General features: G+C 45.0%; 2 protein-coding genes across 3 annotated transcripts in view; both read right to left on the reverse strand.

Annotated features, from left to right (window-relative positions):
* Nucleotides 1-16,398, reverse strand: part of DOCK1 (dedicator of cytokinesis 1) — a 532,415-nt gene that overhangs the window by 451,916 nt on the left and 64,101 nt on the right. For both annotated transcript variants that reach the window (XM_057531553.1, XM_057531554.1), the window contains exons 4-9: nucleotides 14,236-14,291; nucleotides 10,605-10,701; nucleotides 7,687-7,835; nucleotides 3,229-3,364; nucleotides 1,836-1,993; nucleotides 392-473 (exon numbers count right to left, since the gene is read on the reverse strand). In XM_057531553.1, coding sequence (XP_057387536.1) covers nucleotides 392-473; nucleotides 1,836-1,993; nucleotides 3,229-3,364; nucleotides 7,687-7,835; nucleotides 10,605-10,701; nucleotides 14,236-14,291 — 678 coding nt within the window. The remainder of the gene's footprint in view (nucleotides 1-391; nucleotides 474-1,835; nucleotides 1,994-3,228; nucleotides 3,365-7,686; nucleotides 7,836-10,604; nucleotides 10,702-14,235; nucleotides 14,292-16,398) is intronic.
* On the reverse strand, nucleotides 7,004-7,159 carry LOC103011209 (60S ribosomal protein L39-like). Its single transcript, XM_057531556.1, has one exon. It carries the CDS (start codon nucleotides 7,157-7,159, stop codon nucleotides 7,004-7,006), a length of 156 nt encoding a protein of 51 aa, XP_057387539.1.

Consider the following 16,398-nt stretch of genomic DNA (forward strand, 5'->3'; position numbering starts at 1 on the left):
AGAACCATTACTCAATGCAGGTTCAATTGAAACAGACAGTAGAAAGATGGATTGCGACTCTTTTCTCCAACCAGTTTTTAGCATTTTAATAAGTCATTCACAAGACAAAAAGGAGCTGAATCACAGAAGTCAATTAGCATTAAATGAATTTAAGAGCCAAGTTTAAGAGACATACTCAGTGTAATGGAGTACACATCTTTGTTGTGGGGATTCTAAGGGTAGCTAGAGACCCAGAAGATTCCTGGGCAGTTATGTTATTATAGTAAATTAACAAGTATTAAAAGCATCCCAAGGACCCATGCTCTAGTGTGGTGAGAAGTCAGACGGCGGTCATTAAAAATAGTCATTAGAATGGTGGGCAATTCAAATGAACATCTTTGGTTGCACTTACAGTGAAAACAGCTCGCAAATTATGTAATCTGTCTATATCTTTAGGCAATCCTGAACTTGACCAGCGAACCAGGTAGTTTTCACTTGAAAAAAAGAAATAAAAGCAAATTAATTTCCCAAATAGAACAGGGTACCAAATGCACATCCACACTGACTTTTAATTAATACCACGGAGGTCCACTATGCAGACAACTAAATGGGCTCAGAAATATCAACCATGTCAGATACAGCTGCTCTGCCATTAACATATAAGCAATTTCCATACAGGATAATATGCAAGGACGGCCTATACAAAATCCTTGAGATTTTAATTTTGGATGTCCAGGGTTATAATTCCAAAGGAACTATATGCAAACGGCATTTCAAAGTTTTTATTACTTTTTTAACCACTTTTTAAAATTGAAGTATAGTTAATTTACAATGTTGTGTTAGTTTCAGGTGCACAGTGCAGTGATTCAGTTATATACATATGTATTCTTCAGATTCTCTTCCATTATAGGTTATTACAAGACACTGAATATAGTTCCCTGTGCTATACAGTAGGTCACTGTTGTTTATTTTACACAGTTGTGTGTATATGTTAAAAGTTTATTATGAAAAGCATATTTGTTCATTTGGAACAATTATAGTCTCACATTCACCATTCATTCACTTATAGTATAAAGTAAAACTGCCTGATTATTTCAGAGCCTGACACAAACCAAATATGACCTAAAAATAACATATTGAATCCTACAACAAAAAGAAATAAAGTCCTTATCAGAAGTGGCAATGAAATTTGTTCTGTTTTCTGTCATATACTAAGTTTTTAAATTTTCAATAATACGAGTGAAGATTCTAGACTTTTAAAACACACACACACACACAGTTTAAACCATACTTTTTCCCTCTGGACAAAGAGAAAGTTATACTCAGGAACAAAAACAAGAACTGAGAAAGAGAGCACATGAGAAAGGACAGACATGGCAGAGATGGGATTTACAATATTTTATTGAACAAACATTCTTTGAGAGCCTTTACATAGCAGGCACCGTTCTAGACACTGTATCCCAGCCAACCATCTTGGAGAAATAACAGTAGGTCGAAGGTCCAGAAATGACATTCACAGAGAACCGAAGCTCGAAAAAGCAAGATTAAGACAAGAGCAATATATTGGGTGGGGCTGAGGGGGGGTGGTCAACAAACAAAACATCCTCTAAAGACAACATAGGAAGCATGACTTCAACCTGTAGTTGCCAGGTCCTTATAACATTACAAGACTACAGCTTTACCATCAAATACCCACGTACACGCAGGAAAGCTGACCCTGACGCAGAGTTCAGCTACCCGGGGGAAGTCTGGCCAGCTGATCACCCCTAGGGCTCCCTGCAAGAGCAAGACTTTGTGGGGGGTCCTGAGGCCATCTTCCCAACAGTAAAAGACAGCAGCCAGGGAATGTCACTGACCTGATGAACTTGGACTCCACAGGGTCATACAGAGACATGAGCACTTCAGCATCTTCTCCGATTTTACACACCACGTTTTTGAGGTTGACAAACAAGGCCAGAGAAGGGGTGGCAGCAAACTTGGCTTGCCTGTTAATGTCTATGTTCTGCTTCTGAGACTGTCAGTGGAAATAAAACAACACAACAGAAAGTCGACAAGAGCAACACTCTTGGCTACCGCTTGCTTTGTTCATTCCCGACAGAACAGAAAACCATGTGAAAGTAGCTGCAATAACACAGCAGAGCCCTTCATGCAGTGTCTTCCTTGTCCTCACCTGACACTCTCATCACAGGCACGCACCCAACTGAAAATAACAGTGCCCTGTGCGATGGTCCCAGTCCCATAGCAGCTTACACTGAGTATTTTCTTCAGATACAAAACATTTAGGGGCCCAGTCAATGAATCAGAATGGAGACTACATGTGGAGCTGCTTGTTTACTTTTTGGTTCTCCCATTAGATCAAACCCTCCGAGGACATCTCTGTTATTCATCATTATGGCCTCAGTGACCTGGCACAGAGTAGGTGCTCAACACCTACTGAGCTCAACACCTACGATTGCCTGATGGATGGCTCGATCAGGCAATCGAGTTCTCAGTATCAACTACATACAAGATACCATTAAAGGTCATGGAAGATGAAAAAGATCAATAAGATACGTGTTCCCTACCTCACTGAGCTTATTTTTTTTAATTAATTCTTATTGGAGTATAGTTGCTTCACAATGTTGTGTTAGTTTCTACTGTACAGCAAAATGAATCAGCCTTACAGATACATATATCCCCACTTTTTTGGATTTCCTTCCCACTTAGGTCACCACAGTGCATTAAGTAGAGTTCCCTGTGCTCTACAGTATGTTCTCATTAGTTGTCTATTTTATACGTAGTATCCATAGTGTATATGTGTCAATCTCAGTCTCCCAGTTCTTCCCACCCCCCGTTCCCCCTCGGTATCCATACATTTGTTCTCTACGTCTGTGTCTCTATTTCTGCTTTGCAAATAAGATCATTGAGCTTAGATATGTCACTCTCCTACTCCTATCAAAGAGGAAACACAGAATCAAGTATTGTTTCCCATGAGCTAAGACCACAAAGCCAATGTCATTAAAATCCTGCCCCCTGAGCTGAAGCACCCCCCTCAAGGGATGAAAGGCTTTCAGGTCATCAGCAGCATGTTTTGACGCTGGGCTCCATTCCACCCCTCACTGTATGAAATATACTGTGTAGCTGTGCCTTTTCAGGTCCTTTTCAGTGCACATGATGGGCATCACTGGTGATGTTTTACTAATGTAGTAAACTGCTGCTGAGAAAATGTACTCCATATGTAAATGGCATATTACAGAGACGTGAACTTACCTTTTCTTCTTGTAATCTTTCCTCCACTTGTTTAGAAGCTACTTCGTGAGCTCTGAAAAGACTAATCGTGCTAGTTAGTTCTGGATCCAGAATGTTCCCATCTTCATCTCTCACCACCAAGTCCAAATCAAGGATCCTAGAACAACAAGAATTCAGAACTTCACAACCCAAGGGCTTTGAATTCTCTAACAAACTTCAGTCCCAGCAACTGAGCAGAAAACATCACGGAAAGTCAGGGTCATCCACACAATATTAGGAAACACAGTTCTGCAAGGTCACTGCCTTTAACTTAAAATGTATACCCTTGGAATTAAAAAAAAAAAAAAAAACTTACTCAGTTTTTACTTCCATTGCCATAGTGGCTTTGTCTTACAGATCTACAAAGTCCAAGTGAAATGTATGTTGCTAATTACCACGTGAACCGTATGGACAGTTTAAAGCACACACATGCCATGTATATACTGCGGCATATGTGTGTATATAAACTTGCGTGTGTACGTGTACGTATATACAGTCACGTGCCCACCAGTATGCCCAAATATATACAGCTGGTGGCTGGGGAGAGGTGAGAGGGAGGAAAAGCTGGAGCAGAGACACACCCACAGCTCCACTTCCTCACCACTGTCTCTGGCAGGTTCCACTGCACTACTTTCCTTCTACCTAGAGTCAGTTCTAATCCCTTAATTAGCCCAACAGAAGATTTTCGATAAAGACGTTCCACTGTTTCGACATAGAACATATGGAAGTCATCCACGGTAATGTTAAGCAACTTTCTGGCCAGATGGCTAAACGGAGTAGCCAACTTAAAACACAGGCAGCATCTGACTAATAAACCTGTCCGTCTATATCTGGAAATGTTTTTTGGCAACGTTCTCTCCATTTCCCCAAATCCAACGAAATAGTTAGGTGATTTTTACCACAATGTTTATTTAAAGAATAAACAAAGGCAATTATATAAAGAAAGAAACCAAGAGCTGTGCTACGGTGGTGTGTTCTGGTGTCCTTTTAATAAGACATGAGGATCTTAACCACAGATGCCTTATACTTTGCCTTTGGGATTTTTCCTCCTCCTCTTAACAAGTCTATAGAAGCAGGACATTTTTATTTTTTTTAACCATACAACAAAGGAAAACATCTTTTGAAATGAAGATAAATTTCAATTAGAGAACATGTTTAACAGTTACAAGTTGAAGAGGAAAGTTGACTTGGCAGTAAAACTTCCATTTAGATGAACTGATCTCTGACTTCTCCGAAGGTCACACATCTTAAAGCTACACGTGAATGAGCCTGATAACGTGTCAAGCAGGTTTAGTTTTGTGGGTTGTGCTGGACCACTGCACTATTTGTGGAAGGCAACCACAAAAACCTCATTTTGTCCTGTTAATATATCTACTGAGCAAACTCACTGATGGTGAAACAAGACCAACTGGGCCTCTTGGCAGCAAGAGGGTCAACAGGCTTTTAAACAAATAGAGGCTTTTCCCTTTGCATGAAAAGAACCTTAGTGGTTGTAATGATTCTGACTGGTTTCAAGAGGTACAGGAAATAAACCTTTTATGCTCTTATTAGCTGTCTTTGTAACAAGATTCACCAATTTGGTAAAGCCCCTCCCTCTTAAATATTACTGCTCGTCCCCTGGGAGGAGCCAGGGCTGGTGTGGGTGGAGTCAATGTTAATGAAGTGGGATCCATTCTGATGTGGGTGGGGTCAATGCTAATGAAGTGGGATCCCTTCTGATGTGGGCAGAGTAAATGCTAATGAAGTGGGATCCGTTCTGATGTTGGCAGGGCCAAGGCTGGCACGGGCAGGGTCACTGCTGTTTAGGGTGGGTAGGGGTTCCTGTTCTGGTGTGGGCAGGGCCAGTGCTGGTGTGGGCAGAACTACAAAGCATCTGGCTTTAGGAGGACTCGCCAGAAGGTCCTGCAGGCCACACAGAATCAGGCTCCCTGAGAAGCAGAGGCTCTGGCCGTGCTCCAGCCTGCTGTGTACATCCTGCCATGTACCTCAGGCCTGCCAGTACAGATGGTCAGACCATTTCACAAAGGAGGAAACCTAAGCTCAGAGAAACATCTAAAAGACCCCCGGGCCTGGATTCGGAGCCAGAACCCTCTCATGGCAGAGCCCATGCTCCTTCCAGAATGCCACATGGGAACTGCCACAGGAAGTGGTCTCTCAGGGATCTTCACACCAACCACTCCATGCGCTGTTCTCAGCAGCTGGTGTTCCGGTGGTTCTGAATCCAGACTGAGCCTCCATGTGAAGGTACATTGCAGCAGAGCAAGGGGCTCTAACACCATTAGAAACTAAATCCGTGGAAGCCCAAAGCACCCCCGGGGGGGGGGGGGTACCCCCTGAAATTACGTGCAAAATTGTGTGTGTGTGTACGTGTATGTGTTATGTATGTGCATTTTCCTAGAGAGATGGTCCATGACCTTAATCACATTCTCAAATGTCTCCCAGAAACCATTTTAAAATCCGACTTTCAACACAGTGATTTTATTTTCCACTATTTTGTTTTCTGAAGAAGGAACTAAACAGATATGCACAGAGTATTGGGCTTTAGAGGAGTTATGGAGTAGATCTGAGTTCCTTGGGCAAAAACCTATCTTGTTAAGGACTGCATTTCCTATCAAAGTAGTAAATTACGTTTGGAAATACTTCCTTTCTTAACTAGATTGTTCCATGACATAATGTATTTTGGCTTCCCGCGGCCAAGTTAAGCAGGTGGTTTCTGGACATAAGTTCAAAATATGATACGCCAAGAGAAAATAAAATCAAAGCTCCAAAAGTTTGGTTTTTTAGGCAGGTGGTCTTGAAATGGGTTTCACTGCAGCAATATCTAATATCCTATACCCAGAAATCTCTGGCTTTCTGGGGGAAAAAAATTAAAAAGCCTTCTCCTGTAGCCTTTTCTAATCCAAACATTACATCTTACTAATAATGCAGCTTTTAAAACCTTTTCACGCTTGAAAGTCTGAATTACCAGAAAACAAAACTGTTATAATTCTGATTTTACAAAACACTTTTTTGGTTTTTCCAGGGCTCCCTTCATCTGAATGGAGCTATTTTCTGAGCTTTACGTCCTGATGTGTAAAATGAGGAGGTCGGACTAAACCAGGAGTTTCCCAATCTCCTGTCCATCACAGTGCAAGTCTGTTTTTAAAGACTGGGATTTCCAGCCAGCATTCCAGACATCAGCAATCAGGATCTTAAGGAGTAGTGCCCAGGATTCTATACTTTGAAAGCTTTCCAAGTGATTCTGATATAGACCAGCATGTGGGGGTCCTGTGACCAGACACTTTTTAAGGCTTCTTGCAGCTCTGACATTAAATGAACAGTCAAATAGCTTTCCGGTAGAAAAGGGCGTGGCCTCATTCTGGTTACAGAGCCTGGGAGAACTGGGATGCCGTGCATGAGAAATGCATGCCCACACTAGAACACGCATCTCTGTGGGAGAGTGAGAGCACCACTGTTAAAGGCATTCAAGCAGAGCTGGGCGGCGCCCTGCTGGAAATGGGAACTTTTGCATGACACATGCTCCTGTAAAACAATTATGTGTTGTTTATATCGAAAATGCAAATTTAGCTGGCTGTATTTTTTTTCCAACAAAAGGTCTCACATATTTATTATTAAGCCAAAGCACTAGTGCAGAAAAACTGACACAAAAATAAAACACATCCGGCTGTTCAGATAGTAGTGATGGTCTCAGAGAGATATGGTAAGATGCAAGTGATCTTGACCCAGCATAAATGTGTGCCACCTCATGCGACGCTCCTTATAGACCCAGCTTGGTTCTTCTCCAATGTCTTCTCTTGGAATTGTACCTGATTTTATTACCAGTTTTCATTCGAATCCACTGGGGAATAGGACAATTCTCCTTTTGTTCCTTGGCCAGGAATCGCTTGATCCTGAAAGTCTTGTGAGAAGACATGGCAAGGAGCAAATTCAACCAACATAGGATGACGGAGAAGAGAAGAGACCAGCTGGCTGTATTTTTGTTCATCAAATCTGGCGTCCCTACACTGGTGACAAGTTTTAAGGTGCCCTTCGATGCCCCTTCCAACTTTCAGAACGCAGGATTGCACAGAAAGAAACCTGGTGCTTGTTACTACACAAAGTACCCCCATGTCTGGACTCAAGGTCAAATACTGTCAGCAGAAAGGAAAAGCTCCACCTCAGGGGAATCACTGTGCGGTCCCCTCTGGAAGAGTGACAATGACAGGTTACCCCAGGCCCATCTTCTTGAAAAGAATACTTTTCAACAATGACTCAGAAAACTCCTGATCTTCAGGATCCAAGAGAATATAGCTCATCCTTTTAAAAATGAAACCCGTGCCATTATTTTGATGTTAGAAATTTTGTTTTATCGTAAGATAGGATTATATTCTCCTCAAGGTTTATGGGGATGCTATTATATTGGATAATTTAAGCATGAAATCATCTTTCAAATAAACAAACCTGTTTCCATAATCAATTTTGGCAGTGACTTTCTTCTTCAGTTCTTTGAGCTCATCCTGTGGCAGAGTTCCAGAAAGAATTTGTGATCGCCACTCAATAAGGTCGTAGATCATGTGCCGAACGTTTCGAAACATCTCCCTGTTATCTTGCTAGACGAGGGGGGAAAAGCCAAGTGTTAAGTTCTTGATTTAAAAGAGCATTGTGGATTTCTTTTTTTCTCAAATAGACATGTCTGTGCTTTATATGATGGTGTTCAATTAATTTCAAATTAAACATGTTTTTAGCATGGAACTGAACACGTTAGATAGAATTTGGTTCCCATCACACACAAAAAGATTAAAAGAATAAAAGACAATGCACGATCTTGCATATTCCAGCCAACCAGAGTGGACCAGGGCAGGATCTGGACTTGGAGCCTCAAAGCCAGCACGGGAGCTTCTAGAATCTGGCCCATGAGTGGGCAACCGTTGTAGCTCCCTGAGGAAGTGCCCAGCCTACAGATCTTGCCTACTGAGACTTCAGAATACCTTCTCCCCCAATAATTCTCAGCACACAGAGAAACTCAACCCTGAGGCCTGCCTGTCAGCTGAGCTACAAGAGAATGTGGCTCTGGGCTCTTCTGGTGACTGTGGTGCATTTGGCATGTGCAGAGAGGCTTCTGCAAATGGCAAAATCTGAATCTACAAGCTCTCGGTGCGTTTACATCAAAAGGGAAGCACAAACAAGATACAAAATTCATACCTCTTATCACTTTCTACATATTCCAAGGGGTTTGATGGCACAAAGAAAAGCAACAGTTTTGCAACAGCAAGAGTACAATACATCAAGAGGGACTTCCCTGGTGGCACAGTGGTTAAGAATCCACCTGCCAAGGCAGGGGACACGGGTTCGAGCCCTGGTCCGGGAAGATCCCACATGCCGCAGAGCAACTAAGCCCGTGCGCCACAACTACTGAGCCTGCGCTCTAGAGCCCGCGAGCCACGACTACTGAAGCCAGCACACCTAGAGCCCGTCCTCCACGACAAGAGAAGCCACCACAATGAGAAGCCCGCGCACCGCAAAGAGTACAATTCATCAAGAAAATGAGGAATTACCCAAAGGAAAAAGAATCCTGTGGTTATTTCCATGAAAAAAAATCTAGGTGAAACCTAACTTGATAAAATTCTACATGGCCTGGTGCCTATAAAAAATTAAAATGTGGTCATTGCTACATTTTAGAATAACTTCTCCTCTACATAGCTGCATCTCTCACCCCCACTATTTCTATATTTGACATCCTTTCTAGGAATTTCTAAGATCCCCACCACTTACCCATCCTATCATGCCCTAACAGGTTATCTTCCATCCCATGAGCTTTTTTCCTTAGTATCATCCTAATCTTAATTTCTTTCTATTTTTTTTTTTTTTTTTTGACCACGCCACAAGGCTTGCAGAATCTTAGTTCCCCAACCAGGGATCGAACCCGGGCCCACGGCAGTGAAAGCACTGAGTCCTAACCAACCACTGGACCACCAAGGAATTCCCATAATCTGAATTTCTTAAATGAAAACTAAATAATCAAAATCAATGGTTTATTCTAAAATTAAGTTTGTTTCCATCTTATTAATTCTCCTTGTCCAGTTTTATAAAGCATTACCAAATATCTAAAATCCTTAATATTTTCCTAACTTGGCTACAGCCACGGAGCAGAGCGGAAAAAAAATATTTATGAGCTATATATATATATATAATATATATAAAATAAGCACTGTTGTTTAGCTTTGCACAAATCTGGCAATGTAAATCCCTAAGAGGCAAATGTAAATGTTTTAAAAGGAAACCAAGGTGATAGTCAGGAATGCCTGTTCCGAGATCGCATGGCTAAAACCGTGTCCGCTAACGTATTTCTCAGCATCAACTCCTGTTTGTTTTGCTGCTGCGTTTTTGTTTAAAAATTGCTAACATGAAACACCGACTCCAAAATTGCTCAGATTTACACAAAACGTTCACGGCTAACTTTACGCTTTTAGGTTTTTGAGAACATTTGATGAACAATTACTGCAACTGCTTATTACTGTGCATTTATAGGAAACCACTGTATAATCAAAAGCAACAAGGCTGCCTGGAGAGCAGCTGTGGGACACTGGGAAGTTTTCTGTTCCCGAGAAATGGAAGCACGGCCTTCCCTCCAGAGTCCAGGCTTTGTGCTGACAACATTAGCAGATGAGAAATCAAGACTCTGAAGAGAAATACAGGCTTAACAGAAGGTATTCTTCTGCAAATATGAATGTATGTGCAAATAAACGCCCCGGGGAATATGAAATGGAAGACGTCAGGGCTCCAAACTCGCTGCATTAATAAGGCTTCTTCCGTCATCAGGAGAACTGGACATCGCACACGAAGCCAGAAAGTAAACTATTTCCCTCCCTCTGCAACAGACACGCTTAGGTCTAGAAGACTATGTCATTTTTCTCAAATGATAAGAGGCATTATCTACGTGCAAACAATGGCAAAGATAGTCATCCCTCTCTACCGCATCCATAAAGAAGCACCTACGACAGTTGAAAAGCAGATTTTCGCTTTCTTACTCACATAGAAACTTTGAGGGAACCCCAGCGCAGGTTGCCTCAGCCTGTCTTCCAAAGCCTGCAAGCAGCCCACTTCTCTTTCCAACACAAGGAAAGGTGAAACCCATGGCCCCTTCCTTGACAGCCACTTCCCTGCAGTGAGCACGGCTACACCCCAACACAAAGCAGGTGGAAGGGCACGTGGTCCCTGAGGGTGGCCAGAATACTGGGCCAGGCTGCTAAGTATGACCCGCTCCCACAAGTTTTGCTTTTGAGGTTCCCGGAAAAAGGAAAGCTATCCTGTTGGTGCAGCAGGGTCCAAAAAGACCATTCTCTATTGCTAAGCTCCCATTCAAAATCCCATTTTCTCACCACGTAGAGCTGCCTCCAGATGGTGGACCACTCTCTCAGTGTTGTGGTGACTTCCTGTATGAGCGGGAGGTCGCCTGGGATGACCGTTTCATGTTGCCTGGGAAGGATGGAGGGAAGGACAGAGACGGTCATGGCTTTGTTAAACCAGGGGTACCTTGTAAGTTCCAAATCTAGGCCATAGTGTGCAATATTTAAGCAAATGGAGAGATAGTATACAAATAAGACTGTGCCCACAAAGGAATACATACATCTCTAAGAATGACAAGTAATTTCTGTACAGAGTCTGAGAATGCTGGTACATCATCTTCCGTGTAAGTCATCTACCTCATATGTCAAGGTAACATGAAGGAGGCAAGTAACATCCCATCAGAACATCAACGTCTGAGAAGTGGAAAGTATATTCATCATATGTGTACCCATCTATTTTATAGATACCATAAATTACCACCAGTCTGTGTGGCATTAAAATGCAGGTTTGAGATAAGATGATTTTTTACATTTCCATCAGGCCTAAAACTCATTATATGATAATATACATGAAGCGGTCATCCTTGCGAAATATGAGCGAGGTTACAGCTTTCAAGTGTCCACAGGTGCCCTGATCCCCAAATTCTGATTTTCCTCTTTCCCTTTTCTCTCCACCCCAGAAGGTTAACCCTTGACTTATTCTTGACTCATGATCTATCAATATTTGTGCACTGGTTTTTATTAAATCAACCATTGTTTTCTGGTCATGTGCTCTGCGTCAGGCATTGCGCTAAGTAGGACTCATAATATTGATATTTGGGACCGGGTCAGAGACTGAATTTGGTGGCTTGTGAAGTTAGACCACCTAGGCCTAAAGGTCCTGAGCAGACAAGACTCCCATTAACATGAAGTGTCCAGGGGGCATTGAAACAGGTCCCACCTACATATCTTCAACTGCCTGGAGCCCAGACCCGTGGGCAGGACCCTGACTGCAGCTCACAATCGGGGTTCAGGGCTGCCAGACCCGTGGGCAGGACCCTGACTGCAGCTCACAATCGGGGTTCAGGGCTGCGATGAGTCATTGATGGCGGGGTGCTCCCCAAGGAAGAAACACTGGAGTTCCTGAGAGAGGGCCAGTCCCTCCAGAGAGGTCTGGCCACGTGCACCAGCGGGAGTAGCAGGGACCAGACGTCCGCGGAGGGCTGCCCGCGGGACCACCCCACACAAAAGCGCTGTTAGGGATTACCCTTTGATGGGCCATCATCAGGGTCCATTACAGGACGCGACGGTTACAACAGCCCTACCAACTCTGTCACCGAGTTTCCCAGTAGGGATGTTGATGAAAATGTGGTTGACATCACATGACTCTGTGATGTCATCCTTGCAAAGCCTCCAGGGAGAGTTTCTCTACTCACAGCGCGAGGACACTCGCCAGCAGTTGGGCTGCGTTCATGTCACAGAGCCTGAATTTCACGCTGGGTCCACTGGGCTCTTCCCACTGGCTAGGAGACACCTGGAACTCAATGAGACCCCGCTTTCCCCACGGGGAGAGGGCCTCACTGCACACGGTGGACCCTGGTCTCGGCTCTGGATCCTTCTCACCTTCTTTCCTGAACTGGCCTGATCTGTCCCTTGGACTAAGTGCCAGCTGGCTCTAAGGTATTTGATGCAGCTGTGCTGTTACCTCTGTAACCACCCGGTTACCTGCTGGGGGCCAGCAGTAAACAAACCCAACAGCGCCTGTCACAGGTGGTGATTCATATGAGCTCCTTGGCTCTGCATGACTGAAGCAGATGTCCTGGGACAAGTCAGGGTCAGAGGTCCCCATCCAAGTGTTCCCCACAGAGAGGGCAACAAAGAACCAGGAGAAGGTAAGGAGGGCGCCCTGAGAGGGGCAGGCAGGGGTGAAGCAGGGCAGGGAAGCCTCAGAACCCACAGGAGCTGAGTGCAGCAGACGCCCACCAGTGTCAGATGCGACAGACAAGCTCCAGAGAGGAGGGCTAAGAAGACACTGGCGTCAGGGATTAGGAGGTGTGGTAACCATGTCAGTGTCAGGGGAGGGGACAAACGGGAATTGCCTCGGTCACGAGGCTAAAGGTACAGGATCAGTGGCGGCTGCAACATAGCCACGATCTGGGGTGTCTGAGTGTGAAGGAAGGCCGGTGTACAGAGAGGAGAGAGAGCCTGCAGGAGAGACAGGATGATGAACTTGGACAGCAAGGAGACAGGCAGGGGCAGGATGAAGAGTGGCCGGCACTGGAAAGGAGGAAGGACCAGGAGAAGAAAGGGAAGGTGATGCCCACGGCATCCGGAGGCAAGTACAGAGTGAGACCACCGGTCAAGTCTGAAGGCAGGAGGTTCTTTGCCAGGAGGGAGGCGGGAAGCAGGCAGGTTTGGGTGGGAGCAGCTGAGGGAGGGTTAGGGCAGGTATCGGTAACAGCAATCACAGGAGCCCTGGAGCATCGGCAGAGAACTTTCTAGACGGCTGGCTTCACCGGTGCCCCATCTGTTTGCTCACACTGGGGCATGTGACACTAACGCAGTGACAGGAACAAAAGTGTCTGTCTGCCTGTCCATCTCGCTGTCAGGGGGTGACTCCACTTACCAAGAATCCACACAATCCCTTGTGCCCTTCACTATTACGCTTCATAGTTACATTTTACATATACTCATTTGTATACATCAAAGTGCTTTTTAAAAAAATAATTCCTGTACAGTCTGATGTCCAGACTGATTCTGATACAGACTGATGTAAAATACATGAAAAGCACACTTTATTCAACTATTTCCACAGGAGGATGAAAGTTTCACAACTTTCCTCTTTTTACTTCCCTTTGAAACTGTACATACAAAACATTTTATCTGTAGAAAAAAGGACCCTATTACAGGTCATCACATTTATGCCTCTAAATTATTTTCTTCGTTTTAATCATGCATCATGGAACTACAGAGCCCGACCTAGTCCTTTTTGTATGTTAAAAGTACACTGCTTGGAAAGGCAATTTTGTAATCAGCCGCAGAGATGTCATTATGCAGTAATCATATGATTAGTAATTTTATCATTTACATATTTAACTGAGTGTGAAGATGTAGCAGAGACAAAAAAGGAAACCATCTTAATGTTCCTTCCTCCAAGTTCACACCTGGCTATTCATTTGCCATTCCTGCCTAATGGGCTTCTGTTCTACAAATGTCCTTTTAAAGATCTTATACATCAGTTTTATGACCTCTAGGAAACATACATCAGCATTAGGCAACATGTAAATTCACACACGCCCCAATTTAACAACTGTTGCTTCACCCTCAACTCCATTTGCGTCACAGCCTGCAAAGTCTTCCGGAAAAATGGATTCAGAGCTGGGGGGCCGTGCGGCCTTTGCCTAATAGAGTGGCTCACAGAGGAAGAACTAGGAAGCTTTCCAAATCCACATCAGGTTCAAGGAGGTTGACTGCAGTTCCGACGCTGACTTAACTTAAGACTGTGTAAAGGCTCAAAGCCATGTTATGGACAGCCCTAGAGCAGAAGTTTCCCTTCTCTCCCCAAACTCCTGTCACATCAGGGTCAATGACACCCATTGTCCAACCCCCAACATCGCCCTGCAAAGAGCCTCAGGCCAAATACAATCACTGCATGACTTCATTTAAATATCAAGACGAGACTCACCCTTTTCCTTCAACTATGGCTTCTTTAAGATGAATATATGAAGCAGGAAATATACCCTTTGGGAGGAAAAAAGACAGTAGGTTTTATTATTAACATGAGTACTGATTGCAAATCAAACCACTGCCCCCCCAAAATGGAGGTGGGGATGGCTGGATCACTATTAAATCTGCAAGCCTAATGCTAAGTCTCATACACAACATAGCACAGAAAACAAAGAAGTGTAAAAGACGGCAACTCAGTCCGCTTGTGTTTCAAAGAGGCTGCAGATGTCTTAGAAGAAAACAGACGCAATCTGTTTGCGAAGAAAAAAATCCCCCAGGGACTTTGCTGTGTGTTCTCCATGGGTCACACCTCGTTTTTACTGCTGACCTCAACACAGGCAGATCCACAGCCAGATGATGCCTAAAAACAATTTCTGACAATGGCTTCTGACAGTTCTTCCTTTCGAAATACTAAAATTGTCATCAAAAGTTAGTTTATACCATTGATCATCACATATGCACTGACTGCTTTCCTGACCCAAGGAGACTTTCTCAACAATCTCCAGAGGGGCCGTCAGATAAAATAGAGAAACTGGGTGCATTTCGCCCAAACCTCCAGACTCCTAGGGGAGCGCACCAGGTTACATGAAGACAGTGCTCGGCACACAGGGGCGCAACAGACAGTTCCAAGGGAGACAGTTCCTCAAGAGGACAGTCAGTGTCAGGCGCCGTGCGTGAAGTGCCAGGAGCTTTACCAAGAGTTTTGGTCCTGCTTCCTGAGCAAGGACACTACCTCCCTTCCTGGAGAGCAAGCAGTGGGGCACCAGGCCCTGGGATCTTGCAACGAAGCAACGCAAACAGGTTGCGGCTTCCCACGTGAGATGTCATGCACGCAGCAAAAAAGCCAATCGGTGGCCCTGGTGGCTTCGGGCACCTGCTGTGGGAACAGGAGCTTCCGACTAGGTTTCCCTGGCATCTGGCCCCAAAGGATTTCCACAGGAAATCCAGAAACCACCCTACTAATCCTGCTTGGGAAGGGGGCATGGGCACCACTGGTTCAGACTCCTCCTGCCTGCCAGGGAAGTGGCCGCATTTCATGCAAAGAAGAGTTATCACAGAGAGGGAAGGAGTCAGGCAGAAAGACAGAGGCTGAGCACCAAAGAGGACTGCGGGGGCCCGATGCTAGGACACCTCCAGATCCCAGGACGGTCTCCAGGTGCACATTTGATGTCAACAGGTGAGCACGGGGCGGGGAGGGACGACGGGACGGACACACATACAAATAAGCCAGTCTCGCCCCCTGCCCACGTCCACGGACAGAGATGTCCCTCAGTCTCGGTAAACCTGCTCTCGAGAATCATGGAGTCACAGAAGGGACAGTGAAAGAAATGAGGCTGGACACATCTGGAGGCTTGAATAAGCGACTTTTTTTTTTTTTTTAATTTATTTATTGATTTTATTTTTGGCTGTTTTGGGCCTTCGTTTCTGTGCGAGGGCTTTCTCCAGCTGCAGCAAGCGGGGGCCACTCTTCATCGCGGTGCGCGGGCCTCTCACTATCGCGGCCTCTCGTTGCAGAGCACAGGCTTCAGACGCGCAGGCTCAGTAGTTGTGGCTCACGGGCCCAGTTGCTCCGCGGCATGTGGGATCTTCCTGGACCAGGGCTCGAACCCGCGTCCCCTGCATTGGCAGGCAGACTCTCAACCGCTGCGCCACCAGGGAAGCCCGACTTTTTTTTTTTTTTTAATTCATTTTATTTTTGGCTGCATTGGGTCTTCGTTGCCGCACGTGGGCTTTCTCTAGTTGTGGCGAGCGGGGGCTACTCTTCGTAGCAGTGCGCGGGCTTCCCATTGCAGTGGCTTCTCTTCTTGCGGAGCATGGGCTCTAGGCACGTGGGCTTCAGTAGTTGTGGCACGAGGGCTCAGTAGTTGTGACTCACGGGCTCTAGAGCACAGGCTTAGTAGTTGTGGCGCACGGGCTTAGTTGCTCCGCGGCATGTGGGATCTTCCCAGACCAGGGCTCGAACCCGTGTCCCCTGCATTGGCAGACGGATTCTCAACCACTGCGCCACCAGGGAAGCCTGAAATGAGCAACTTCTCCAGCTGGGGCGGTCAGGACCAGCCCAGATCTATTGCTCATTTGTGAATACCGATAAAAGGATGCTTCCAGAACACAGAGTCATTTA

This window comes from Balaenoptera acutorostrata, chromosome 16 (assembly GCF_949987535.1).
Source record: "Balaenoptera acutorostrata chromosome 16, mBalAcu1.1, whole genome shotgun sequence".
Lineage (NCBI taxonomy): Eukaryota > Metazoa > Chordata > Mammalia > Artiodactyla > Balaenopteridae > Balaenoptera > Balaenoptera acutorostrata.